The 26,996-nt window shown below is 57.0% G+C and overlaps 1 protein-coding gene across 1 annotated transcript; it reads left to right on the top strand.

The window, feature by feature from the left end:
• The first annotated feature begins 22,194 nt into the window (after positions 1–22,194).
• Positions 22,195–26,772, top strand: DUSP26 (dual specificity phosphatase 26). Its single transcript, XM_069035631.1, has 4 exons — positions 22,195–22,475; positions 24,794–25,066; positions 25,415–25,623; positions 26,098–26,772. Exons 2-4 carry the CDS (start codon positions 24,888–24,890, stop codon positions 26,295–26,297), a joined length of 588 nt encoding a protein of 195 aa, XP_068891732.1. The 5' UTR covers positions 22,195–22,475; positions 24,794–24,887; the 3' UTR covers positions 26,298–26,772.
• The last annotated feature ends 224 nt before the right edge of the window (positions 26,773–26,996 follow it).

The following is a 26,996-nucleotide window of genomic DNA, read 5'->3' as shown; positions in this document are numbered from 1 at the left end:
GGGCTGGCAGGACACACCTTGAGAGAGGGGAAGGAGGAAAGGAGGAACCACTTCCAGAACGTTTTAAGGAAAAGAGGAAGCAAATAAAGCGGAATAAAAGCTTCAGGAACACCCCTGACAGTTCTGTTCCCGCTCTGAACCGAGAGGGCTGCTCAGAGCACAGCGAGGGGCACCCAGCTGCAGGAGCCACCCCAGGGACATTTCAGAGAATATCCCGAATTCAAGAACTAGCTGGAATTGCAGAGGGATGCACAAAGAACCTTGGCAAAATGGCAAAAGGGGAGGGAAAAAACCCATAAAATTCCAGTGCTTCAGAGTGTCTGAAGCTATTTTGTCTTTTGATGTTTGTTTTCTGCATGGCGCCAGCAGTTTCTGTCAGCTCTGCTGCACGCTGCCAAGTCTATTATTCGGCCTGATTCCTGCTTTCAATATTTTTAGCAGCAGCGGATCTTTAATCACAGGGAAATTGTTTTCGGGGCCGATTATTTTATTTTCTGTGTGTCCAAAAGCAGAGCTGAAGGTCCGGTCCGTGATGATCCTGCAGCCAGAGAGGACGAGGAGGGAAGGATGGGGCAAACTCCGAGGCCGTGGAGGAGAAGGATGTTTCATTCAGCTGGAACAGCCGATCCCTGCCCTCTACTCCATTTTTTTCCCTGGAATGATGAGTCCAATCCGTGCCCAGGCAGAGCAGAGCCCCCTCTGACATTCAGAACGCTGGAAATTCAGTGTTTATCTGATGAGAGGAGCGAATCACAGCCACAGCCAAGACTTTGTGATGCTCCGGGCTCCCATTGTTGTGCTTAAAGACGGCGAGGGTTTCTGGGGGCTGGAGAGTTCCTCTGCCTCCCCTGAGGGAGCAGCACACAGCGATGCAGAGCCAGGCTCGGCTTTTCATCCTTCCCTTCCTGAGATCCCGCAATCAAAGACTCTGAGTTGGGGTTTAAGAACCGGAGCTAAGTGAGACGTTCACCTTGAATTTGTTCCCCCCGCGAGGTGAATCTCGTGCGGAAAACGCTGCTTTCGGAGCACAAAGCTCCCGTGAATTTCGCTGCCGGCTTTGCGCGTGTGTGGTAAACACATTTAACAACGGAGCCCCGGGATCAGAGGCTTCAGAGAAGCTCAGAAAATCTCCGATGGTTATCTGGATCCATTCGGGAATGCAGAATTGATATAAAAACTTCACAGGAGCGCAGCTCTTCTGCCAGCCCCGTCTGCAAGGCTCCTGTTGATCATTATTTGTGTGAAGGCAGCACCCGTTGGAATTAAAACCAGGAATTTTTCACACTCACACATCAAATCCACAGCCAGGCCCAGCTGCAGAGCAAAATCCCAGCAAAAAGAAGATTTTTCTGCACAGCTGGGATGGGCTGAGAGCACCCACGGGCAGGTCCTGGCTGATGGGAACCAGGTTTTTAATTTCAATTTCTGCTCTCAAAAACCCCATTTTCTCCAGACGGGATTAAAGTTGCTCCAGTTAGGAGTGCGTGGCCCCGTGAGGATAAAGGTGTTTTAAATAAATTCCCGTCATTAGTTAATTAGGATCGACTTTCCCAAATATGGGAAAACTGGGACAGGGCGGGGACTCCATGAACCAGCTCATTTATCAGCCCAGAGTCTCTGCTCTGTCCTTGCTCCTCAGTGCTTTTCCAGAACATTTGAGGATTTTTTGCTGTTGGTCCTTCTCTGAGCCTGTTGAAGGGGAGGGATCTAGAACTAGGGGAAATAGTGTCCCAGGCCAGGCTGGGATACTGGGAGGTGTCCCTGCCCATGGAATGGGATGGGATTCAAGGCAGATCCATGTCCTGGCTGCTGCTCCCCAGCCTGGAAGTGCCCCCTGCTCTCCTTGAGCCTCCCAGCAGTGGATCTGTGTAATTAAAGGGATAATTATTCCCTGTCCAGAGCATTTCCCTTACTTACATATAGCCTGTGGAAGTATTAAAGCTGATTAAACACAGATGCTGCTGGTGGAGAGCTCCTCCAGTCCCAGATGGAGTGGGAAAGGGGGAGCAGAGGGAGGAGAAATTTAACGGAATACTCAGCAAATGCAAGAGAAAGGGCAGCCGAGAAAAGCCGATCCTGACAGAACGAACTGGATGAGGGAGCGAATGTTATTCCTGATGTTATTAGTAGGATTATTATTATTATTATTATTATTATTCATGTATTATTAGGAATGTTATTCCTGATTATTTCCTGGTGTTCTCCTGCACAGGGAGATTGCCCAGCGAGGTCTGAGGGGGTGTAAATACATATTTTTATATAAATACATATTTTTATATAAATACATTCCGTGTTCTGTGCATAACCACCAGCGGAAAGCCACGGCGGTTCGGGCCTGAAGGAGGAGGGAAGTTTGCAGCCTTTTGTGGAGAGAAAAGCTCAGTCCCCGAGGCTCTCAAAGACTTTTATTTAACCAGTGTGAGAACAGCAAAGCAATTTCCTCCTTCCCCGCTCTCGGAGCAGCCCCAAACCGCTGAAGGTCCCCACAAATAAGGACCTGATGGATCCTAAAAGCCTCACAGGCGGAAGGGATGGAAATCGCGTTTCCTTTCACAGGGTAATTGCCTCCATTCCGGCTGGGGAGGAACTGTGCCTTTTCTCATTTGCAGCGCTCAGAATCTGAAATGCTTTGAAAAGTCGCTTTTTTTCTCCCCATTCGCGGGCCCGGCAGAAGCGCTGAGGTGGGAATTTCTGCGCCCGTAAACAGGACGCGTTTATCGCCCTGGCAGCGGCAGCGCGGGGCTGCACAAAGGGAGGAGAGCGGGAGTCGGAGCCGGAGAGAGGGACAAAAGCCCTGCTGGGTCACCCTGTCCCTGCCCGGTCACCCTGTCCTTCCTGGGTCACTCTGTCCTTCCTGGGTCACTCTGTCCCTCCTGGGCCACTCTGGCCCTGCCGGGTCACCCTGGCCCTCCTGGGTCACTCTGTCCCTGCTGGGTCACCCTGTCCCTCCTGGGTCACCCTGTCCCTCCTGGGTCACCCTGTCCCTGCTGGGTCACCCTGGCCCTGCCGGGTCACCCTGTCCCTCCTGGGTCACTCTGTCCTTCCTGGGTCACTCTGTCCCTGCCGGGTCACCCTGTCCCTCCTGGGTCACTCTGTCCTTCCTGGGTCACTCTGTCCCTGCTGGGTCACCCTGGCCCTGCTGGGTCACCCTGTCCCTCCTGTGTCACTCTGTCCTTCCTGGGCCACTCTGTCCCTCCTGGGTCACCCTGGCCCTCCTGGGTCACCCTGGCCCTGCTGGGTCACCCTGGCCCTCCTGGGTCACTCTGTCCCTGCTGGGTCACCCTGTCCCTGCTGGGTCACTCTGTCCCTCCTGGGTCTCCCTGTCCCTCCTGGGTCACCCTGGCCCTGCTGGGTCACTCTGTCCCTGACGGGTCATTCTGTCCCTCCTGGGTCACTCTGTCAGTCCTGGGTCACTCTGTCCCTCCTGGGTCACCCTGTCCTTCCTGGGTCACCCTGTCCCTGCCGGGTCACCCTGTCCCTGCCGGGTCACCCTGTCCCTCTTGGGTCACTCTGTCCATCCTGGGTCACTCTGTCCCTCCTGGGTCACTCTGGCCCTGCTGGGCCACTCTGTCCCTGCTGGGTCACCCTGTCCCTCCTGGGTCACTCTGTCCCTCCTGGGTCACCCTGTCCCTGCTGGGTCACCCTGTCCTTCCTGGGTCACTCTGTCCCTCCTGGGTCACTCTGTCCCTCCTGGGCCACTCTGTCCCTGCTGGGTCACCCTGTCCTTCCTGGGTCACCCTGGCCCTGCTGGGTCACCCTGTCCTCCCTGGGTCACCCTGGCCCTGCTGGGTCACCCTGTCCCTCCAGGGCCACTCTGGCCCTCCTGGGTCACTCTGTCCCTGCCGGGTCACCCTGTCCCTCCTGGGTCACTCCGGCCCTCCTGGGTCACTCTGTCCCTGCTGGGTCACCCTGTCCCTCCTGGGTCACCCTGTCCCTGCTGGGTCACTCTGTCCCTCCTGGGTCACTCTGTCCCTCCTGGGTAACTCTGTCCCTGCCGGGTCACCCTGTCCCTCCTGGGTCACCCTGTCCTTCCTGGGTCACCCTGGCCCTGCTGGGTCACTCTGTCCCTGCTGGGTCACCCTGTCCCTCCTGGGTCACCCTGTCCGTCCTGGGTCACTCTGTCCCTCCTGGGTCACTCTGGCCCTGCTGGGCCACTCTGTCCCTCCTGGGCCACCCTGTCCCTCCTGGGCCACCCTGTCCCTCCTGGGTCACTCTGTCCCTCCTGGGTCACCCTGTCCCTCCTGGGTCACTCCGGCCCTCCTGGGTCACTCTGTCCCTGCCGGGTCACCCTGTCCCTCCTGGGTCACCCTGTCCCTCCTGGGTCACTCTGTCCCTCCTGGGTCACTCTGTCCATGCCGGGTCACCCTGTCCTTCCTGGGTCACCCTGGCCCTGCTGGGTCACCCTGTCCCTCCTGGGTAACTCTGTCCCTGTCGGGTCACCCTGGCCCTGCTGGGTCACCCTGTCCCTCCTGGGTCACTCTGTCCCTCCTGGGTCACTCTGTCCTTCCTGGGTCACCCTGTCCCTGCTGGGTCACCCTGTCCTTCCTGGGTCACCCTGTCCCTCCTGGGTCACCCTGTCCCTCCTGGGTCACCCTGTCCTTCCTGGGTCACCCTGGCCCTGCTGGGTCACTCTGTCCCTCCTGGGTCACTCTGGCCCTCCTAGGTCACCCTGGCCCTGCCAGCCGGGCCGTGCAGGTGGTAAAAACTCAGGACCCGCCTCCGCTGCGTTGTGAGCTCGGGTTAACGCTGCCCCCGGGGCCGAACGTCACCCGCGCGTTTGTTGTCACAGAAACGGTGCCAGAGCTCTGGCTCCTGCCAGCCTTATCTCCCTCTGCCCGACACACCGCGGCACAGCTCCTCCTCCCCCGCAAAACATTCCTCCTGTGCCCAGAGAACGCGTGCAAGGACGAGCAAGGGCAGCTCCTGGAGCCTCTGGAACAGGGCAGCAGCAACGGCTGGAAGGAGCGGCTGCGAAATTCGGGAAAATGGGAATTCCATCCCCTGCGGGAGGGGGAGGTGACGGAGGCACATTCCTGCCCCAGCTGCCACTTTGGGCAAGCTGAGAGGAGAAGTTCCCAAACACTGACGCGCATTTGGAAGCAGGCGGTGGGAAAGCTGGCTCGGCTCCAGCCGGGAATGGCTCTCCCTGCTCCTCTGCTGGAAGGGAAAACCCCGTCCCCACCTCACCCCCGACTTTCACACCCTGCACAGAACCCGGGGATGCTGCGGCAGCGCTGCCCGGGGTTTGTCCTCCCGCGGCTGCCAGCAGGAGGGAACAGCAGCATCCAGGGATTTCAGGGAACAGCCCGGCCAGGAGCTTTTGCCATCGCTGCGCGTCCAGCTCAGCTGCACCGCCCCCAGCTCCATCCCGAACAAACCATTCCTGCGGCCCTGGCAGAGAATTCCTGGCACAGCTCCGTGCTCTGGGCAGGGAGAATCTGCTGCAACCTGCGGAGCCACCTGGGCTGGAGCCTGGGCCTGGGCACACAAACCCAGCCCCACAGGAGCTGCTGGATTCCAGTTCCACCTTCCCAGGAACCTGAGGGACTCGGGATGGAGTTTGGCAGCTCTGGGAAGCAAAGGAAGGGGTCCAGGATGAACAGATGATCGCCACAATCCCTGTTTTACTGGCTGTGCTCTCCCAAAAATGCCTTTTCCTTAATTTTTCCAAGCTTTCTGCCCATCCAATCTTTTTCTGAGTGAGCACCAGCACTGAGGCTTTGCTCTACCACTGCTGCTATTCCCATTTTATAGGGAATAATCCATTTTTTAAACTGGGAATGACCCATTTTTGTCACAGGGAGTGGATGGTGACACCAGAAAAACAAGTTCTGATGCTGACCAATCCTTCCAAGCCTGAGGAGCTTTTAGGGGCTCAAAACCAAGAGAAGCTGGCAGATTTTCCATGTTCTGGGATGAAATTGAGTCACACCCCGGAATTTTCAGTATTTTAAGGAATTCCTTTGGAAAATGTCCCATCAGCACCGAGGCCTCAGGGTGAATCTCTGCCTGCCCATCCTGCAGCTCCAGGGGTGTTCAGGGAGAACTGGAAACCTGGAAAGATCAGTGGGATCAGGCCCAGAGAGGGCAGGGAAGGCTCAGAGGTTTTATCTTAAGGGAAAGGGAATGGGAAAGGGAAAAGGGAAAAGGAAAAAGGGAAAAGGGAAAGGGAAAAGAGAAAAGGGAAAAGGGAAAAGGGAAAAGGGAAAAGGGAAAAGGGGAAAGGGGAAAAGGAAAAAGGGAAAAGGGAAAGGGGAAAGGCGAAAGGGAAAAGGGAAAAGGGAAAAGGAAGGGTGCCCTTGTGCTTTAGCTGAAGGCAGAACAGGAACAGACAGCTCTCCCCTTCCCTAAACAAACCCATCTGCAACACTTCCAGTTTGAATCCAAATAATCTCTGGGCTTTGGGATTCAGCAGCAAACCGGCTCAGGGTCCCTAATCCCAGCGCCTGATGTTTGGGGGTGTTGGGATTTGGAGCTAATTAATTCAGCCACCTGTAATTTCTGCTCAGATGTGCTGTCTGCCTTTTCCTGGGATGGATCATATGGTTTGGAAGACTGCAGACGGAGCTGGCCTGAATCCCAATCCCTCCGTGCAGCCTTTTTTTCCCCCTAAAAATCTTTCTCTTATTTTTGTTTATTCAAGCTTTTTCTTGTTCCTTCCTCTTCTCTCCCACCTCCCCCCTGCTGCTCTCTCCCTCTTCTGGGTCCTGACTCAGACAAAAGCCCGGCAACAACAGAAGAATCGGACATTCATTGAGTGGTTCGGCTTTTCCTGAATGGAACAGTCTTTTCCCTCCAGGCCTGGCCGCGGGATGATGCTCCCAGCGCTGTCCCAGTGTCCCTGGCTGGTTTTATCTCAGCACAAAAGCTCCAGTGCCAGGCGTTCCTGTCAGGAACAAGGCTCCAGGGGATGAATATTGCAGGGTTTAGAAAGCCCAGGAGTCCTGTCCTGATTTCTGTCCCTTGGCAGGGAAAGGATGGGAGAAGAATGAAAAGATAATTAGTTTAGAGTTTGGAGAAATTAACTGGACAAGGTTAATCCATCCCCTTTAAACCGAGGGAAAGCTTGGGCTGGAAGGGCCTGGAGGCTGAGATGTGGCCACAGAACGGGGGTTCTGCTCTTTATTCCCTCTGGAAAGAAACCCTTCCAACAGCTAAAGCTGGAGCGAGATTTCCCACATCTGCCAAGCCTGGAGCTGTGCTTTTCCTCTGGAATTTCACATCCCACCAGTGCCAGGCCAGGCTGGGCCCCTCCGTGGGTTCAGTGGCAGCTCCTGGCTGAAAGCAGGGGGGGCTCCAGAGCTCCCACAGCCCCCGGGGGCTCACAGGGAGGGGAGAAAATGAAAACCCTTCTTTATCTCCTTGTGCCTTAGCAAACATCGGCTTTGCTCGGGTGTTGCACTGGGGCAGAGCTGCCAGCCCGGCAGCTGCCACTGCCATTGTCACCCTGAACTGCCACTGTCACCCTGAACTGCCATTGTCATTCTGACTGCCATTGTCACCCTGCCATTGTCACCCTGAACTGCCATTGTCACCTGCATTGCCATTGTCACCCTCACTGCCACGGTCACCCTGCCATTGTCACCTTGCCATTGTCACCCTGACTGCCATTGTCACCCTGCCACTGTCACCCTCACTGCCATTGTCACCCTCATTGCCATTGTCACCCTGACTGCCACGGTCACCCTGCCATTGTCACCCACATTGCCATTGTCACCCGCATTGCCATTGTCACCCTCACTGCCACAGTCACCCTGCCATTGTCACCCTCATTGCCATTGTCACCCTGCCTGCCATTGTCACCCTGACTGCCATTGTCACCCTCATTGCCATTGTCACCCTCACTGCCATTGTCACCACACCTGCCTCTGTCTGGGTCACTTTTGGGGCCAGTTGCTGCCGGCTGCTCCCAGCTCCCGTCACTGAAATCTCTCCCGGGAAGGTGCAGAGGCCGCTCAGGGCTGGGACTGAAGGTCAGGGGCACCTGCAGTGGTCCCAACAAACAGGCCAGGAGGCCTCTGGAGCTCTGGGGCCGCTGCTGCTGGAAGGAGATAAAGTTGTAATTATTTAACATTCCTGAGTGGGAAATGAGAGCGATCCCATAATCCCCTCAGTCTCTGGCTGCGGGTCCGGCAGGGGAGTGGGAATCTTAATTGGTATTTCCTTATCAACGCACTCAAACTGAGCGATTAGGAATAAGGCTCCGAGCACAACCTGGATTTTTGGGAGATGCTTCTGATTTGGGGGGGATCAAAGCAGCATTGCTGGGGCCGGGGGGGCTGGGGAGGGGGAGTGCAGGACCACGAACCTCAGGAGTGCGAGGCATTGTCTGCACACACAGCCCCTGCCCGGCTGATCTGCACCTGCACACCTGATCCGTCCCAAAAGCCAGGAACAGGGACAGGCAGGAAATGCAGCTGTGTCCTGGCCCGGTGTCTGGGTGGTTTTCAGGCATTTTAAAGGTGAGCCAGGGCTCTAACAGTGCCCCATAAAAAGGTCTGTGACCACGTGAAGCGAGGAGCCCGCGCTGCCAGTTTTCCATCAGGCTTCCACACGACGCCATCCTGCCTTCCCACAGCTCCAGGAACAGCTCAGCTCCATTAAATCCCCACTCCCAGCTCCTGGGGGCCCACTGCAATTATTAAATCTGTTGTCACCTGGTCTGCAGCGAGCCCAGCAGAGCCCTGCCAGGCTTTTGAGCTGAAAACCACCTCGTTCTGGAAGTTGTTCCGGTTGTGGCTTTGGCTCTGGAGCTTCCTGTTTGTGGCTTGGATCGGGATTTATTCCAACATCCTCCCTGTAGAAGTGACGTATCCAGGCGGAGCCTGGGGTGTAAAGCAGGGGCTGCTCCATTCCAAGTGACAGCAACACCCCGGGAAAAGGGACAGGAGGAGCAGCCCCTGTGTGGCTGCGAGGTGGGGGATGAAACCCCTTCCAAACTCCTGCACAACCCACAGCCTGACACGGGCACAGCAGCGCCGGTTCGCCTCACTTCTCCGAAATATTTAAGGGGATGGAGGTATAAAAAGAGAAATTACGCGTTTCTGGATACACAAAAACTCCCTCAGCAATATTTCCTAGGATGTCAGCGGCTTCTCAGTGAAATATCTGACACGTCCCCTGCTGTAAATCACTGCGGCTGTGGTGACACGAGGGGAGCTACTCTGATTTACACCCCACAGTGATCAAGCCTTTATTCATCATTATGGCCTGGAATTAATCCCTGTGGAGAAAACAGAGGAGTTTGGGATGCTGAGAGCGTTTATCCAGCCCAGACAACTTCCAGAAACTCGGAGAAAGGAAAACATTGGGCTGAGGCAAAGATGAGTAATTGAGGCTCGGGATGAGAAGGTGTAATTACAATTAGCTGCACAAGAGCGTTAATCACGGCAATAATTACACGTCAGCGGTTTCCAAAAGGAACCGGGAGCAGTGATGGAGTGGCCCGAGTGGGTGACAAAACCAGCAGGGAGGGGCAGGAGGGGAACAGAGGCGAAGTCCTGGATATTCCCATTGCCTCCCAAGCCTTTCCAAGGAAAGGAGAGCTGGGAGTCAGGCTCTGAGCTCCTCTTTGGGTGCATTGAGCCGATTTTACTGCCAGAAAATTGGGATTCGGGGTTGCAGCCATTGGATTTCTCAGCTCTGTCAGGTCGGGGCTGCCTCTTTCTTTGCTACAGGGTTACGGTCAGACCTGGAGCCACCTCCCCTCTGCCAGACTCTCCAACCAAATGAAGCTTTTTTTGTCCCACAAAATAAGGCAGACACTCGATTTTTAAAGATATTTGTGCAGCACAAGCCTTAATTCCCATGGGATTGGGTTAGGGGCTGGACTGGGAGTTTGCCTTTGGTCCTGTTTGCTTAGACAGGAACTTCTTGTTCCAGCTGGGGGTGGGTGCAGCCAGTCCTGCAGCCCCCGGAGCAGGGCCCTGTGCCACAGGATGTGACACCAAGCCCAGCTGCCCTTCCCTGATCATCCCTGAGTTATCTGAAGCTTTCTCAGGTACTGCGGGTGGCAGGGTCCTGTAATTTATCTTGCATGAAATGAGCCCGTTTGAACGGCCTGGAAAAGCCGAGCCATTAATTCAGGATCGCTTCTGGACTCTGCAGAGCTGCAATTCCATTCTGCAGATCCGCTGCTGTAAAAGTTATGGCATTTTAATGCCCTTTTTTTAAATTTTATTTTTATTTTGTCCTGCTGCAGTCACAGCTCCGGCTGCCCCTGAAAGCAGCTTCACCTCAGCAGTCACCTGTGAACAATTGAATAAGTTTGCTGAGTGTAAATCCTCGTCTTTAAACTCATTAAAGTGTGCCCAGCCTCTCCAGGAGCCATTTGACAAACTCCCCTGAGCAGCCAAGTCGTGTTTATTACGATTATTATTACTATTATTATTTTTCTCTCGGCTCCATCTGCAATGTAAACACCATTACGTTTTAATTATCTGTTTGAAGAGGAGATTTCAGAGTGAATCCCGCAGGAAGCTGGCCGGCAGAACAATGGGAATGCCGCAGGAGGGGAGAGGGAGGCACCCAAAAGTGCCGGCAGGGACAGGGCTGAAGGTCACGGCCATAAATCCCACAGAAGTGGGGCTGGAAGCTGATGGAGCTCCTCTCCAAGAGGGGTTTCTCCAGGTTTCTTTGCATTTAGGGGAAGGGAGGCGCTGGCAAAGGCTCTTCCTCTGCCTTTGGTGATGGATTTGTCTCCCATTCCCCAAAAAAGGGGACTGGGAACGGAAGGAGCATGCTGAGGTGAGGGAATGGCAACGCCTCGGTTGCCATGGAGCCCATCCGAGACTCGATGAGGGCTGAGCTCCCCCAGGCAGCGTCTCTGCACACCCCACACACCCCGGCATTCCCAGCCTTTCCCATCCCTTTTTCCCCTAAAAGGCCCCTAAACTTCCCCTGCCACACCCCTAAACAGCCCTGTGCTCCCCCTGTCCCGCCCTGCAAAGGGAACCGGGGCTCTCTGCGCTCTGCTGGGTTCCCTTCCCTCTCCTCAGCCTCAGGGCCGGGTTTCAACAGCCAGGATTTGCCAGGATCCCCTTGGGCTCACCCAGGGAAGGGAACGGGAGCGTTCAGCCTTTGGCACAGGTGAGCAGAGGTGTGAAAAGGAATCCACGAATTGGAAAAGCTGCCAGAGGAGAGGGAGAGGAGCCGGATCCAAACCAAGCCAGGAGGGAACTGGGGCAACACCTCAATATCACCTCTCTTGTTTCTTAAGCTTGACATAAACCCAAGCTCTTGACCCCATTTTCATGCCCCTGGCCCAGCTCTGTTTGTCAGCCTCACCCTGTGTTTAAAGTTCTGCATTTTCCATCCTCGCCTGGCTCACAGGAGAGGCAGAGCCCTGCCCGTGCCAGAGCTGGGGGCTCCATCCCAGGTGGATTCCCAAATCCATCCCCCACCACAGGGAACACTCGATGCTCCAGAGCTCTTCTCCCCCTTCCCGTGCCCCAGGAGAAGGTCCTGGAACATTACAACTCCCAGGTGACCATAACACCTGAAAACTCAGGGATCCCAGAAGCTTGGGATGGGCCCTTCTGCTTCCTGCCAAGCCACGGAGCTCGGAATTCCTGAGGGAGGGATGGCGCTGGGAAGATGTGAGATGAGAATATTCACACCCCCAGGGTTCCCAAATAGAGAAATTGATTTTTAATAACTCCAACCATCTCTTCAGCTTTCATTAGTCTCCTCCTCAGCTTTGTGGTGCTGGGCATGGAGAATATGAGGATGTGAAGAATTAACTGAATTAATGAGGGTTGATTATTAATGTTCAGAGCTCAATAAAAGAGAGAGAGAGAGAGAGGGAAATAAAACTCACCCAAAAATGAGCTGAAAATAAGGGCAATCTTTCATTCCTCCAAAATGAGATACGCTGAGTTATTGCTGTGCTTAAAGCTGAAGCACCAAAGGAATGGAAATAAATCCCTCCCATCAGCTGGGGAGGACCTGGGAAACTCGCTGCGAGGAAATGTCCGAGTCGGGGCAGAGGACGGGGAGCTGAAACAGGAGCTGGAAACTCATCCTGAGCTGCTTTTGGGCCTGGCCTTGGAAAACTCTCACCTCCAAAGGACCTGGTGTCATTCCTGCCCTGCCCAAGGAACCCTGGAGCTGGGACGGCAGGGCCGTGAGGAGAAGCTGTGCAGGCGTTCAGCCCCTCCACAGGTTGTAAAATCCCCTGTGAGTGGGTATTTGATACTCCCAAACACTCAGATATTTGAAAATCCCGAATTGCCCTCCATGCCAAAGCCCAGCTGGCAGGAAAAGCCGAGAGCCAGAACCGCAGGAGCTCCATGGGTGGGATGGCCCGGGACTGTCGGGATAACAGCGGTGGATGTTTCCTTTCCCACCTGCTGGCCCCGGGGACACTGCAGGAGAGAGCCCGGGCCACAGGACCGCCCTGGCTGCTTGCTAAATTCCACTCGGAGCCTCTTCTGCAGTGATAAAGTGTCTGAAAGGCAGCGTGGACAGAGCTTTGATTTCCCCATCGTCACTGGGCGCTGGAATCTGGGAATGAACAGAGTTTAGAGCTCACTGGGAGAGCCGGGACGGGCAGTGGCTGCTTGGGGCAGTGGGGCAACTTTTATTGGAGCTCTTCCAGACCTGGAGCCCTCTGTACTGCTTGAAAGGTTGGGGAACAGCAGCAGTTAAATGCTTTGCTATTTTAGACCTGGGCTCACTTAAAAATTCCAGGGTTCCGTGTTTCCTACATTGGCCCAGTCTGGGGAACTCTGAGGGGTAAAATCCTGATCTCAGCGGCCCTACAGCCTCAAATCCCGTGGTGTTTTTGTTCCTGCAACTTCCAGGTTTCTCCTGTGTGTGTTTTTCAGAGCCCTGAAAGCGCCCTGGGACGTGGGAGGTGTCGCTGCCCATGGCAGGGGTGGGATGAGATGGGATTTAATCCTTTCTAACCCAAACCATCCCAGGATTCCATGCCTCTCCTTACCCTCCCTCTTTCCGTCCATTTGTAGATATTTTTGGGTGAGGAAATGCAATTTTTCTGCCGGGAGAACTCTTCCTCGTGGTGACCAAGGGAGGGACTGTGGGCCCTGCCTGTTCTGTAGGAAATGCCTCCCTAAGGCTGGGAACCCAGCAAACAATCCCAGCAGTGGAAGGATCCCGGAGCTGCAGAGATGCAGGAGTGCTGACAGAGGCTCAGCCTGACCCATTTATCTCCCAGCCCCTCTCAGCTCATTTAGCAGCAGCCACAGGAGCACCTCGCAAAATTGGAACCGGGGAATTTAAATGATGGTCTCTGCTGCCGCCGCTTTTTAATTTCGCATCCCTGGGATGCTCCCGTCCCCGCTTTGGAGTCCTCTTTGTCTCCAGTGATGGATTACAGGTGTCTGCCCCCACTCCTGGCCCTGCTGAGCAGCTGGGAACTGAGATTCAGGAGGTGCAGAGCAGCCAGGGCAGGGCAGAGGGAGGGAAGGGGAGCGTCGGGGCACAGCAGGGGCTGTGCATGGGGGTTTATGGATCACGGATCCCCAAATCCATGGGAAGCAGCGGATCCAGCACTGCCCGGGTGTGGGTGGGGCTGAGATGTTCCAGGGACACTCCTGGCCGTGCCCTGTCCCCGCCTGGCACTGCTGGGGCTGGCTGGATGTGTCCCCACGGGCCCCCCGGTGCCACCTGTCCTGCTCCTGACACTTCCCCGCCATTCCCACAATTCCTGAGTAATTCCAACAGCTCTGTGTTACTGTAATCCATATTTTCTCAGCCTAATCCTCCTCCTGTGGAATTCCAGGAGTTTGCTGATGTATTCCTGATGGTGCCTGGCTGGGGCAATGTGTGTATCCCAGCAGCTCCAGGGATTTGGGAGCAGAGGGAGCAGGGAAGGAAAGAGCTCCTCCAAATCCTTCAGCTCCTCACTTGGCCGCTGTGAATGAGATATTTAAATGTTTCCACGGCAACAATCAAAGAGGGGGTCCTTGTGAGGGTGTGTGTCTGAGTAATCCCAAAGGGGGCCTTTAATTGGGACAAACCCCAGCTTTTTAACTGGGTTTCAAATAAAAGAGAACTAAAAAAAAGAAGCTGCCAGAACATTGAATAAAAGAGGGGGGAAAATAAAAAAAACCCCATGAAACAAGGTGGAGGGAGAAAGGGAAATCAAAAGAATAAATTTACTGTAACTGGTGAAGGATTCATTAGGGTTACAGCAAAGCTGGGTTCAGTTCCCCTCCCATTGACAGGAGGGAGTTTGATGTAGGTCCAGCCTGAAAGGCAGCGAGGACGTCCCTCCCTTTTCCCCCTCTCTTTTTTCCCCCTCTCCCTGCTCCCAGGGCACCCAGCAGCTGGCTGGGAACTGCTCCTCACAAGGGAATGAGGTTTTCTTCTTCCCTCCTCGTGTTTCCCTTTGTCCAGCCCTCAGATTTTACCTCCCTACTGCAGTTTTGGGGCCCCTCCAGGCCCCTAATTAACAATTAGCGATGCTAATGGTGAAATTGAGGTGGAATGAAGGACAGGAGCAACCTCAGGGTGAGGAAACTTGGGGAATTTGGGAGCTGGAAACACTCCTGGAATAAGGGCAACGGGAGAGGAATGGTTGGGAGAGAAAACTTGGCAGGGCACGAATGAAATTGTGCCTCGAAGAGCTGAAGCCCGTGGTCCAGGAGGTCTTTCCCAATCTCCTGCTCCTGTGTTTGATGCTTTTTGTATTGAAATGAGGTGGCACAGGGTGGGAATGGCAGCGCTGGGAGAGCTCATCCTGCGCCCACGGAGCAGCAGCAGGGCCTGACCCCCGTGTAAGGAGCCAGGGTGACTTTTTTGTCATTCAAAATTAATTCCACACGGCTGGAGCTGCCAGAAAAGGCACATGAAGGAAGGGCCACTGATCCCAGATGCCAGGGCCAGGCTCTGCTGTTCCCTGCAGACAGAGCCGGCACGGAATTAGCATCAGGAGAAGCTGGGAGGAGTCCAGCAGAGGAAGGGAGTCACTCAAGGTCCAGTTTTAGGGTTGTTTTTAGATTCTACACATTCTCTCCATGCTCCCCCCGAAGGCCTCAGAGCTCAGGTTTGGGGGTCTGGCATTATTAACAATCCCCTTTTGAGAAGCTGGGAATGCCCAGGGAGGTGCAGAAATCAAAGCCTGAGCAAAACCGGCCCAGCCTGGTGTGACCTTGCAGGTCTGGCTCTGTTAAACCCAGCCCGGGAGGGAAGTGCTGTGCCCGTGATGTGTCCCAGGTGGCAGTGCCAGAGCACCAGAGCAGGGTTCTGAGCCCCTGGCACGCTCTCAGGGGCAGCTGCACCTCATGGGCCAGAAATGAGGCCAGGCCGAGCTCAAATCATTGCATTTTGTCACCATTCCTCCCTTCCCACACGGATTCCTGCATCTGGATCTTCCATTTCTCAATCACAACCTCTCCAAGCTCCAGGAGAACCCTTCTCTGGCTTCTCCCCCAAACCAAACCCCTCCTGCCAGGCGTCCCCCTCGCTCCCCCATCCCTGCCCCCTCCCTGAGGGAGAACAGTCGGGAAGGAGATGTGGAGCTGGAGTAGATCCCCCCATGGAGTGCACCTCGAACTGAAGGTTGGTCACTGAGGCACCTGGAAGCAGCAGCGTGTAACAATCCTCGTGAGGGCTGCCCTGGAAAATGGAGCAGGAGGTGAGGAGTGATCGGGATGCAGGAGGGAGCTGCAGCTCTGGGCGTAAAAATGATTAATGGCCGATGCCCGGCGTCCTTCGTGCTCCTGGTGAGGGGGGTAATGGCAGGGATGGTGCGTCTCCAGGAGCTTCCCAAGGCCCCCTGAGCACGGAATAAATTGCTGTTGTCACTTTTGGGAAGCTCACAGAGGGAGATCGGCAAAGCCGAGGGAAAAGAACAAAGGATTGAGCCCCAGGAGCCCGGCCTGGGAGAGGAGCCTGTGCTCCACCCTCCCCTCAGCAACGCGGGCTGGGAGTCCCGAAGGATCTGTGGGTGGCTGATGGGCCAAGGAGGGCTCTGTGAGGGGCACATCTGGATCTGTGGGTGGCTGATGGGCCAAGGAGGGCTCTGTGAGGGGCACATCTGGATCTGTGGGTGGCTGATGGGCCAAGGAGGGCTCTGTGAGGGGCACATCTGGATCTGTGGGTGGCTGATGGGCCAAGGAGGGGTCTGTGAGGGGCACATCTGGATCTGTGGGTGGCTGATGGCAGAAGGGCCAAGGAGGGCTCTGTGAGGGGCACATCTGGATCTGTGGGTGGCTGATGGCAGAAGGGCCAAGGAGGGCTCTGTGAGGGGCACATCTGGATCTGTGGGTGGCTGATGGCAGAAGGGCCAAGGAGGGCTCTGTGAGGAGCAGATCTGCAGGGCTGAGCCCGTTTTGGGGAGCCCTGGGGGGCTGGGCTGGGCTGCCAGGCAGGTACCTGCCCTCAGGGTGCTGCGGTGGGCTCAGGAGAGCCAAACTTTTCACTTCTGCCTGAATTGGATCCCCTTTCTCACAGGAATGCTGCAAAGCAGCCAACGGCTTCCTGCCTCGGTTCTCTACCTGCAAAATAAAAATGTTTCATTCCCAGTCTGCCTTGGCTGCTTAAATGGGGCCTTGGCTACTGAACTGGGGCCTTGGCTACTGAACTGGGGCCTCGGCTACTGAAATGGGGCCTTGGTTACTGAACTGGGGCCTTGGCTACTGGAATGGGGCCTTGGCTACTGAACTGGGGCCTTGGCTACTGAACTGGGGCCTCGGCTACTGAAATGGGGCCTTTGTTACTGAAATGGGGCCTTGGCTACTGAACTGGGGCCTTGGCTACTGAACTGGGGCCTTGGTTAATGAAATAGCACCTTGGCTACTGAAATGGGGCCTTGGTTACTGAAATGGGGCCTCGGCTACTGAAATGGGGCCTTGGCTACTGAACTGGGGCCTTGGCTACTGGAATGGGGCCTTTGTTACTGGAGTGGGGCCTTGGCTACTGGAGTGGGGCCTTGGCTACTGAAATGGGGCCTTGGCTACTGAAATGGGGCCTCGGCTACTGGAATGGGGCCTTGGTTAATGAAATGGCACCTTGGCTACTGAAATGGGGCCTTGGCTACTGGAGTGGGGCCTTGGCTACTGAAATGGGGCCTTGGTTACTGAACTGGGGCCTTGGCTACTGGAATGGGGCCTTGGCTACTGAAATGGGGCCTTGGCTACTGAAATGGGGCCTTGGTTACTGAAATGGGGCCTCGGCTACTGAACTGGGGCCTTGGCTACTGAAATGGGGCCTTGGTTACTGAACTGGGGCCTTGGCTACTGGAATGGGGCCTTGGCTACTGAAATGGGGCCTTGGCTACTGAAATGGGGCCTTGGTTACTGAAATGGGGCCTTGGCTACTGGAATGGGGCCTTGGCTACTGAAATGGGGCCTTGGCTACTGAACTGGGGCCTTGGCTACTGGAATGGGGCCTTTGTTACTGGAGTGGGGCCTTGGCTACTGGAGTGGGGCCTTGGCTACTGAAATGGGGCCTTGGCTACTGAAATGGGGCCTCGGCTACTGGAATGGGGCCTTGGTTACTGAACTGGGGCCTTGGCTACTGGAATGGGGCCTTGGCTACTGAAATGGGGCCTTGGTTAATGAAATGGCACCTTGGCTACTGAAATGGGGCCTTGGCTACTGGAGTGGGGCCTTGGCTACTGAAATGGGGCCTTGGTTACTGAACTGGGGCCTTGGCTACTGGAATGGGGCCTTGGCTACTGAAATGGGGCCTTGGCTACTGAAATGGGGCCTTGGTTACTGAAATGGGGCCTCGGCTACTGAACTGGGGCCTTGGCTACTGAAATGGGGCCTTGGCTACTGAAATGGGGCCTTGGTTACTGAAATGGGGCCTTGGCTACTGGAATGGGGCCTTGGCTACTGAAATGGGGCCTTGGCTACTGAACTGGGGCCTTGACTACTGAACTGGGGCCTTGGTTACTGAAATGGGGCCTCGGCTACTGAACTGGGGCCTTGGCTACTGAAATGGGGCCTTGGTTACTGAACTGGGGCCTTGGCTACTGGAATGGGGCCTTGGCTACTGAAATGGGGCCTTGGGTACTGAACTGGGGCCTTGGCTACTGAACTGGGGCCTTGGTTACTGAAATGGGGCCTCGGCTACTGAAATGGGGCCTTGGCTACTGGAATGGGGCCTTGGCTACTGAACTGGGGCCTTGGCTACTGAAATGGGGCCTTGGTTACTGAAATGGCGCTTTGGCTACTGAACTGGGGCCTTGGCTACTGAAATGGGGCCTTGGTTACTGAACTGGGGCCTTGGCTACTGAAATGGGGCCTTGGCTACTGGAATGGGGCCTTGGCTACTGAACTGGGGCCTTGGCTACTGAAATGGGGCCTTGGCTACTGGAATGGGGCCTTGGTTACTGAACTGGGGCCTCAGCTACTGAACTGGGGCCTCGGCTACTGAACTGGGGCCTTGGCTACTGAACTGGGGCCTTGGCTACTGAAATGCCAGTCCTTTGGGGCAGGCCCTGTGTCCCGCTGTCCCCGTGTGTCACAGAGCTCCAGGACGTGATCCTGCAAAAACCCCGCTGCAGAGCCCTGGAATGGGAGAGAGGCAAACACCTTCCTGGGCTCCCGAAAAGTTGGGAAAAGGAGTCACTGGCAGGAGGCTGAGCTTGAGGATTGGTTTCGCTTCAGCTCCTGGGATGGCTTTGCAGCAATCACCGGGTGCTTTCATTTTCTCTCCTATTTCTGAGCATAATTTCTATTATTTTCTGTCTGGTCTATGCAAGACAGACCTCGGGATGGATTTTGGTACCTGCACTCTGTGACTGAACATTTCCCCGTGCCATGGGACGCTGATTTCATTTGGATTTCTAATTTATTTCACAATGCTGTGGCATAATTAGAATTATTAAAGTCGAACTGCTCTCTGCTGCCTGTTTCCATTAGGCAAAGCAGCTCAGGCTGTCAGGGCTGTGGGGAGTGAGGAGGTTTTGGGTTTTACCACCTCCAAATCTTTTGTCCTCCGTGACCTTTCCCTTTTTTTTTTTTTTTTTTTTTTTTTGCTAAAATCAACGTCGGTGCAGAAAAACAGAAGGGGAAAATCAGCCTCTCTTCCCACTGCACCAAACATTCCGGCTGAGGAAAGGTTTTTCCTCTCCGAGGGTTCTGGAGGATGTGGGCTGCCCTTTCCCAGCTAAATCAGCAGCTCTGCTGTGTTCTCCTTCTTTTTCTTCCCTTGGCACACGAGTATTTCCATGTTGGCTGTACCAGATGGAAAACAAGGCTGGAAGTCCAAGTCCTGTTCCCATTTAGGGCCAGAAGGATGGGATAATTCCTAATGGAACCCTTGGAGTTGTTGACAGAGCTGTTCCTCAACAAAAAATAGTGAAAATTGGAATTTAGAAAACCCAAGGACCCTGAGGCACAGCTGGTAAATCCTGCCTGTGAGATGTGCAGAGTTCTACAGCGGCCTTGGATGGAACTGGGAAATGGGAGCTTTTTATTGGAATAACTCAACCAGGCCAAGTGAGAGCCTCCCAGGGGATCAGCAGGACAGAATTTCCCATCTAGGGAATCAAGCAGTTGGATTTCCAGAGGGAGAACCATTCCTACAGTGGAACTGGAAACGTTGCTGTGGGGTCTGATCAGCTGGAGAGGGAAAGGAAGGGAAGGGAAGGGAAGGGAAGGGAAGGGAAGGGAAGGGAAGGGAAGGGAAGGGAAGGGAAGGGAAGGGAAGGGAAGGGAAGGGAAGGGAAGGGAAGGGAAGGGAAGGGAAGGGAAGGGAAGGGAAGGGAAGGGAAGGGAAGGGAAGGGAAGGGAAGGGAAGGGAAGGGAAGGGAAGGGAAGGGAAGGGAAGGGAAGGGAAGGGAAGGGAAGGGAAGGGAAGGGAAGGGAAGGGAAGGGAAGGGAAGGGAAGGGAAGGGAAGGCCCTTCCCCAGCTCCCTCAGCTGCTCTCCCACCCTGCCCTGCCCATTCCCACCATGGCCCCTCCTCTCCCTGACTGTCACAGTTCCCTTCATTCCACCTCGTTTTGCTCCAGCTCCCTGGTCCCTCAAAGAGCTCCTCTGGATGAAACCCATCCTCTCCTTCTGTTTACGACCGATTTTAACAAAACCCGGCTCCTGAGCCTTCCAGGTGGCTCTGGACACGCGGCACTACCCGCGGGAAGTGATGGATCCCTGAGCTTTCAACCCGGGCTTTGAAGCCCGCGCTGGATTTGCATTCCCGGGGAGTTTAAAGCCGGGAAAGGCGGCTCTGGAGCTGCCCAGCCTCTGCCCTTCCCTTCCCTGGGCTGAGCGGTGCGGTCTGACCGAGCTCGGAGGTGATTTATGTATAACCAGAGCAGCCTCCAGTGGCTGGAGCCGTGAACTTTTCCAGCCGCGTTTTCATCCCATCCCACGGGGGTCCTGCAGCCCCCGGCCCCGCGGGACCCCTGCTCAGATCCTGCCCGTGCTCCCAAATCATCCGAATGTGCCAAGGAGCGGAGGGTGGGCTCAGGCACTGGGGGGTGACACAGCTGGCAGGGACAGGAGGTGGCAGGAGCCCTCTGTGACCTGTCCTGCAGCTGGAGGCTTCCCAGAGGGAACAGCTCCGAAGGAGGAGGCAGAGTTTGGGGTTGGCCTTTAAATCCTCCCCTGTGCCTCGGGGATTCCTTCTCAGAGGGGATTTTGCTGCCCAGGCCCTTCAGGACCCCCTCAGGGACCTGGCGGTGACCGGGACCAGAGCAAGGCGCAGGTGACGGTGACACAAAGCCCAGGGGGTGTCTGTGTGTCCCCCCCAGCTCTGGCCCAGCCCCAGGCTCTGAGAGGCCTCGTGGCTCCACGGGCAGCAGCTCCAGGAGCTCCTGAGAGCGGATAAATCCTGCGGGGAGCAGTTCAGCGCTGAAAACGGGGGCGGGGGAGGAAAGAGGTCCGGGCTGTGTCCCAGACAGAGAAATCCGTGACGCTGTTCCTCGATGCAGCTGCCCGGGCATCTCAAAGCAGCTGAAATTTCATTATCCGAGGAGCACTCCCCGGCTTTGTTGGGGCCTTCTGGCCGCTTTACAAAGCAGTTCCAGCACTATTATTGGAACAAAAACAGAACAACCACTAATCCTCCGCTTAAATGACCGGCGAGCTCCCTGCAGGCAACGCTCTGCCAAAACATTTATCCACCTCATTTTCTTTCGTGTGGGTTTGTTGTTTGCTTTTTTTTTTTTTTTTTTTAAATTCAGATTTAACCTTTTGTGCCGGGCCTTGTAGGCGCTTCTGTTCAGAAGCTCATTTTCCACACTGCCGGGAATGGAATTCCCTGGGGCAGGGGAGGGACAGGGCTGCTGCTGTCCACACTGAAAGTGTCTCTGAGAGCTCAGAAATTTCCTTTCAGTGCCTGTTTTTTGGAGGAGTGTGGCCAGGCAGAAGTGAAAAGTTCAATTTTTCTGCAATTTCTCAATTTTTCACCCCCTTTCCCAGGGTTCAGGACAGGTTTTTCCCAAGCTGAAGCATCCCAGAGCTGCGAAATCCCGTTGGCTCAGTGAGGACACAGAAGCAGCCCCCACCCAGAACCTCCCTGTTCGATCCTTCTGGGATAATCCCGGGATTATATCCCGGGATAAACACAGGTTCAGCTGCAAAAAAACGGGAGAATTTCCTGCTTTTCAATCAAGCAGGAGTGGGGGAGGGCACGCCACGAATCTCGGAATGTGTCACTCAGCCTGGAACAGCTCATTTCCATCCTTCCTCGGGTTGTTTTTCCCACCACACTCCCACTTTCTGATCTGAGTCAAACTTTTCGCTGGGAAGGCAGCGCTTCAAAGGGAAAGGGAGCATATTCTGCCTGGAAAATGTTTAACTGAAACATTGCAGCACTTGTGAAATGAATGGTGGCGTTTAGAAGCTGTCAAAACAAAAAAGCTTCAATCCTGAATTCCTTTTTTTTTTTTTTTTTTTAAATTTCTTTTCCCCCTGGGGGAAAAAAAAAAAATCCCTGACTTTGACGGGAATTTGTAAATTGTCATAATTGTCCCCTGCCCATGGAACGAGGTGATCGTTAAGGTCCTTTCCAAGCCACGCCATTCTCTGATTTGTTATCCCCCATAAATCCAGGGTTTATTTTCTTTGCAAACGGAGAAAATCTCACCGAGCCCTGGATGTGCAAAGGGAGCGGGGGACGAGGTCAGCTGTGAAAAAAACCACGAAGAAACATGGCCTGGAGACAGCTGCAGTTCCCCGGGGAGGGAAATCGAGTCCTCGGCACCGCTTCGGCAGCTTTTCCTTCTCTCCCCTGCGCTCCTGTGGCTCGGGGAGGGAGGCGGAGGAGGCAGAGCGGGGCTGGGGGAGGATTTGGGGACGTTGTTGTTGTCGCTGTCGCTGCTGCGCGGCCACGGGCGCTTGTGCGGTGTCCGTGCGTGTCCCTCGGTCCTCCCGCGCCCCTCCGTGCCCAGCCTGGCATAAACAACCCAGCCTCTGGCCATGTCATGCCTTAAAATAGATGTTCCTACATCAGCCTCCCTCCAGCGGCGGCGGCAGCAGCGAGACATGGCCGACTGGAGCTGATCCCGCTCCGATCCCGCCCCGATCCCGGCGCCGCATCCCGGCCCTCGCCAAGGTACGCTCGGGGGTGGCCGTCCCCTCCCCGCGGGTCCCGGGGTGTCCCTGAGCCACGGAGCTTCGGCACGGCTCCCTCCTGCATCCCACGGGATCATTCCTGCGTCCCACGGGATCATTCCTGCATCCCGCACCTCTCCCCGCATCCCACAGGACCATTCCTGCATCCCACAGGATCATTCCCGCATCTGGGACCGCTCCCCGCATCCCACAGAACGTCCCCTCCCTCCCAGCCGGGCACAGGGGCCGGGGGAGCAGCGAGAGAGCCCCCGGATCGCCTCCCAAATCAGGGGGACAGCCCCCGCCTGGGAGGCGCCAGGAGCGCTCCAGGGGCTGTTCCCGGCTCGGGATGTGGGGCAGAGCCTCTCCCCCGACCCCCGGGAAGGCGCTCTGGGCCGGGGTTCCGGCGGCTGCACCCCGGCCTGGGTGGGGACGGGTTGTTTTTCCAGCCAGCTGTGGCGATAAGAGGGGGCTGGAATTCGGCTGCCTCCAGCCCTCTCCATGATCCAGCCGCTTTTCCAGCCCCTGCTGCTGCTGTGCCCCGGCGCTGCCCGGGGCTGGGGACGTGTGGCTGTGCCGCAGCCAAGGTCACTCGGGGTTTAAGGGCCCCGGCACTCGGCCCTGCCCGGCGCCTTGCCCGGGTGGGCTTTGCCAACCTGAATTCCCAGCCTGGAGGAGCCCAGGTTGGATCAGAGCAGGGGGAATGAGTCGGGCTGGCACCCGGCCCTAGGGTGTGAGCTGTGCTGGGGACCGGGGGTGACACTTGGGCAGGGCTGGCCCGTCCCGTGCAGGGCTCTGAGCTGCGGCCCTGGAGCAGGGAAGGGGCAGGGGGACACCCTGGGTCTCTCTGGGCTCCCTCCGAGCTCCCCCATGCCCTTGGCACGTTTTCCTCTGCGTTGCCAACAAATGGCTGGAGGCTCCTTCCTTCTGCTCCGCCGGCCGGAGCCTCGGGGGAATGTCACAGCGGAGGGACAGGCACAGCCCGAGGTCGCTGTGCCCCCCCAGCCCCAACTGGGCAGTGCTGGGAGGGGAGGGGAGGCTCCGGGGCAGCTCCCGGGCAGCAGCAGCGAGGTGAGACAGAATTTCTCCTCCTGAGGGAGGTGCAGCAGCAAAGGTAGCACAAAAAGGCCTCTCTGACCACATCTGGCAGCAGGAACCGCTGGGTCGGGCTGCCCGGGGGGGAGGGTCCTTGCAGATGTGTAACAAGCAGTGAAGGTTTGGGAGCAGGGCTGTGTCCTGGAGCAGCTGCTGGGTAAAAGGAGCTTTCTCATGCCCTGCAGTTAACTCTTCTCACCCCAAAGCAGCCCTGGATGTTCCAGAGCAGCTGCAGGGCCGTGCCCATGGAGGGGTTAACCCTGCCCCACCCTCCCTGCAGGCTCTGGAGGAGGCTGGGCCCTGGCCAGGCTCCTGGTGCCATATGGAATCCTCCACCTGTTTGGGGGCTTTTCCTCCCCAGCCCTGGTGCCGTGCCCAGACCTGGCCGCCTTTCCTCGCCTGCCAGCGCAGGTTGGCAGCGCCAGCCCCGAGCTGGCACCGTCCCCTGGCAGCAGAGCCACGGGAGGGGTCCTGTGCAGAGCACCTCCTGCCAAGGTGGCCGCAGCCCAAAGTCATGGGGCTGAAGCGAAAGCTCGGCCTGTGGAGGCTCAGGGTTCTGGCTGCTCCCCAGCCCTGGCAGCAGGAACTTCTCCCCCCCAGTTTTCCTTCTTGGAAGGGATGCAGGGAATGCTCGGCTCACACCGGGGAGCAGCGGGTTGGTGACCTGACATCAGCAGGGGGAGACCTGGCTGCTCTGGGCCGGTGTTTCCACTACAGGGACAGAGTGAGAGGTCCCCAATTGCAGCACCACAGAATCCCAGAACCCCCGAGGTTGGAAAAGCCCTCTGGGATCATCGAGTCCAAGCTGTGCCCGATCCCCACCTTGTCACTGAGTGTCACATCCAGGTGTTCCTTGGACACCCCCAGGGATGGGCACTCCAAACTTCCCTGGACAGTTCCAAGGCCTGAGCACCCTTTCCATGAGGAAATTCCTGCTGCTGTCCACCCTGAGCCTCCCCTGGCCCAGCCTGAGGCCGTTCCCTCTCCTCCTGTCCCTGTTCCCTGCCAGCAGAGCCCGACCCCCCCGGCTGCCCCCTCCTGTCAGGGACTTGTGCAGAGCCACAAGGTCCCCCCTGAGCCTCCTTTGCTCCAGCCTGAGCCCCTTTCCAGCTCCCTCAGCCGCTCCTGGGGCTCCAGCCCCTTCCCAGCTCCGTTCCCTCCCCTGGACACTCCCCTCGCTGAGGGGCCGTTTCTCCTGACAGCCTCTCCACTGCTTCCCAACAGGACCGTGGGTGGCAGCAGCAGCAGAAGTGACCCCCAGGCCCCTGTCCGGCCTCCCCGCCCCCACAGGCATGCCGTGTGGGTCTGGGCAGCTCCCATGGCTTTCCTGTCCAGGTTCTACAGGAACAGCAGCAGGTCCCCGAGCCGGGCCCCGCGGGACGAGCGCGGGAGCCACCCCATCCTCAGCGTCTTCGAGCTGGAGCGGCTGCTGTACACGGGGAAAACAGCCTGCAACCACGCCGACGAGGTGTGGCCAGGCCTCTACCTGGGCGACCAGTAAGTGTGGCAGGGCACAGGGACAGGGGGCATTTTGGGCACATGGGGAGGTGGGGAAGGTGAGGGAGCACAGGATGTGATGGGTGCAGAGCACTGGGATGAAGGAGGAAGGAGGTGAGCGGGGCTGTCTGTGCAGGGAGGTCACAGCTCTGCTGAGCCGGGGTGGGCACAGGTGGGGTGTCCACAGAGCCAGGGCTGGGAGATCGCCTTAAAACCCAAAAACCTCAAAAATCCATCAGGTTTTTGCCGCCAGCTCTCTCAGCCAGAAACGTTTGTCCCGGGCAGCCTTTCCACCGTGCTGGGACACTGTTCCTGGTCTGAGGTGTCCCCTCCCTGCTGTCCCTGCAGAGATATCGCGTCCAACCGGCGGGAGCTGCTGCAGCTGCGCATCACCCACGTGCTGAACGCCTCTCACTGCCGCTGGCGCGGCGGCGCCGAGTACTACGAGGGCACCGGCATCCGCTACCTGGGCATCGAGGCCCACGACTCCCCCTCCTTCGACATGAGCCCCTACTTCTACCCCGCCGCCGACTTCATCCACCAGGCCCTCAACGAAGGTCACTGGGGAAGGTTCTGGGAGAGGAGAGGGAGAAAGGATGGGGGGAACTGCACTGGGAAGGGAGGGAGCTGGGGTGGTGTCCTGTGGAGTGGAGGAGCTGCGCTGGGAATTCCACCATCAAACAGAAGTTTCTAGGCTGGGATGGTGTCCCCTGGATGGGATCACCCCCGTGGTGTCCCCTGCACAGCATCACCTCCTGCCCAGAGGGCACAGGCTGGATGAGAGCACCGTCCCCCCAGGTCACAGTTTTTGTTCTGAGCTGTTTCTGGGTCTCTTTTGGCCTCTCAGGACATGCTGACACCCTTTGCCATGAGGTGACCTCGGTGCCTCACAGCTGGGACCCCTCATGCCCCGCCAGGTGCTGCCCACCTGAGCCAGGGCTCCGGGTGCTCCGTGGCACAGCTGGGTGCTCAGCAGGTTTTTACCTGGGATGTTTTGGCTCTGCTGTGACGCAGCCGCTGTGTCCCCCCAGGGAGGATCCTCGTGCACTGTGCCGTCGGGGTGAGCAGGTCCGCCACCTTGGTCCTCGCCTACCTCATGATCCGCCACCACATGCCCCTGGTCGAAGCCATAAAGACGGTCAAGGACCACCGCGGGATCATCCCCAACCGCGGCTTCCTGCGCCAGCTGGTGGCCCTGGACAACGCCCTGCGGCTCAAGAGGAGCTCCTGAGGGAGGGCGGGCGCTGCGGGAGCTCTGCCCGCCCGGCCCCGCGCCCGCCCAGCTCGGGCTCTGCCCATGGGTCACCTGGGGGTCCCCAGACCTGCGAGCCGTCCCCGTGGTCCGGCCCGGGCCTGCCACCCGCAGCTCTGCCACCCAGGGAGGCCTGGCCATGGCCTCCTCCCCAGCCCGCTCGCTCCAAGACGCCTCTGGAGGACTCGGCCCCACGTCACTGTCACCGGTCACTCCATCCCCGTGGGCTCCAGGGAGCCTTCAAGGCTTCGTTGTCCCCCCTGGCATCTGCCCAGGCAGTCGTGTCCCTCCCTGCCAGGATACTGCAGCTCCGTGTGTCCCTGTTGTGTGTCCCGTGTGTTTCTGGTGATGTCAGTCAGCTCTGGGCTGTGGGCCCAGGCAAACTCCTGTCGTAGTGTTTGGGTGTTCCCCATGCCTCGTGTCACCCTGTGGAAATAAAGGCAGTACTAAGGAAGAGCCTGGACACCCCTGGCGTGCTTGGGGACAGCTCAGGCTGGGATCTGTCACAGGACTGTGGGACAGAGCATCACCCGAGTGCTCAGGGTCCACATGGACCCGAATCCCCCCAAATTCTCAGTCCAAGGATCAAATCTTTGCCTCCACTCAGTGCCCAAACCTGAGCCCCCGCTCAGTGCCTGTCCTGGGGTTCCCACTCTTTTTCCCAGTAGTGGGGACCAG

This window comes from Aphelocoma coerulescens, chromosome 22 (genome assembly GCF_041296385.1).
Source record: "Aphelocoma coerulescens isolate FSJ_1873_10779 chromosome 22, UR_Acoe_1.0, whole genome shotgun sequence".
Taxonomy (NCBI): domain Eukaryota; kingdom Metazoa; phylum Chordata; class Aves; order Passeriformes; family Corvidae; genus Aphelocoma; species Aphelocoma coerulescens.
The sequence above is the reverse complement of the archived record's forward strand: the minus strand, read 5'-3'. Positions and strand labels throughout refer to the sequence as shown.

Bases quoted from the DNA above. Each gene is read 5' to 3' on its own strand.
- DUSP26 (XM_069035631.1), top strand. From the start codon at position 24,888: ATGGCTTTCCTGTCCAGGTTCTACAGGAACAGCAGCAGGTCCCCGAGC. The intron at 25,067-25,414 runs GTAAGTGTGGCA...CTGTCCCTGCAG, and splicing joins GGCCTCTACCTGGGCGACCA to AGATATCGCGTCCAACCGGC. The intron at 25,624-26,097 runs GTCACTGGGGAA...GTGTCCCCCCAG, and splicing joins CCACCAGGCCCTCAACGAAG to GGAGGATCCTCGTGCACTGT.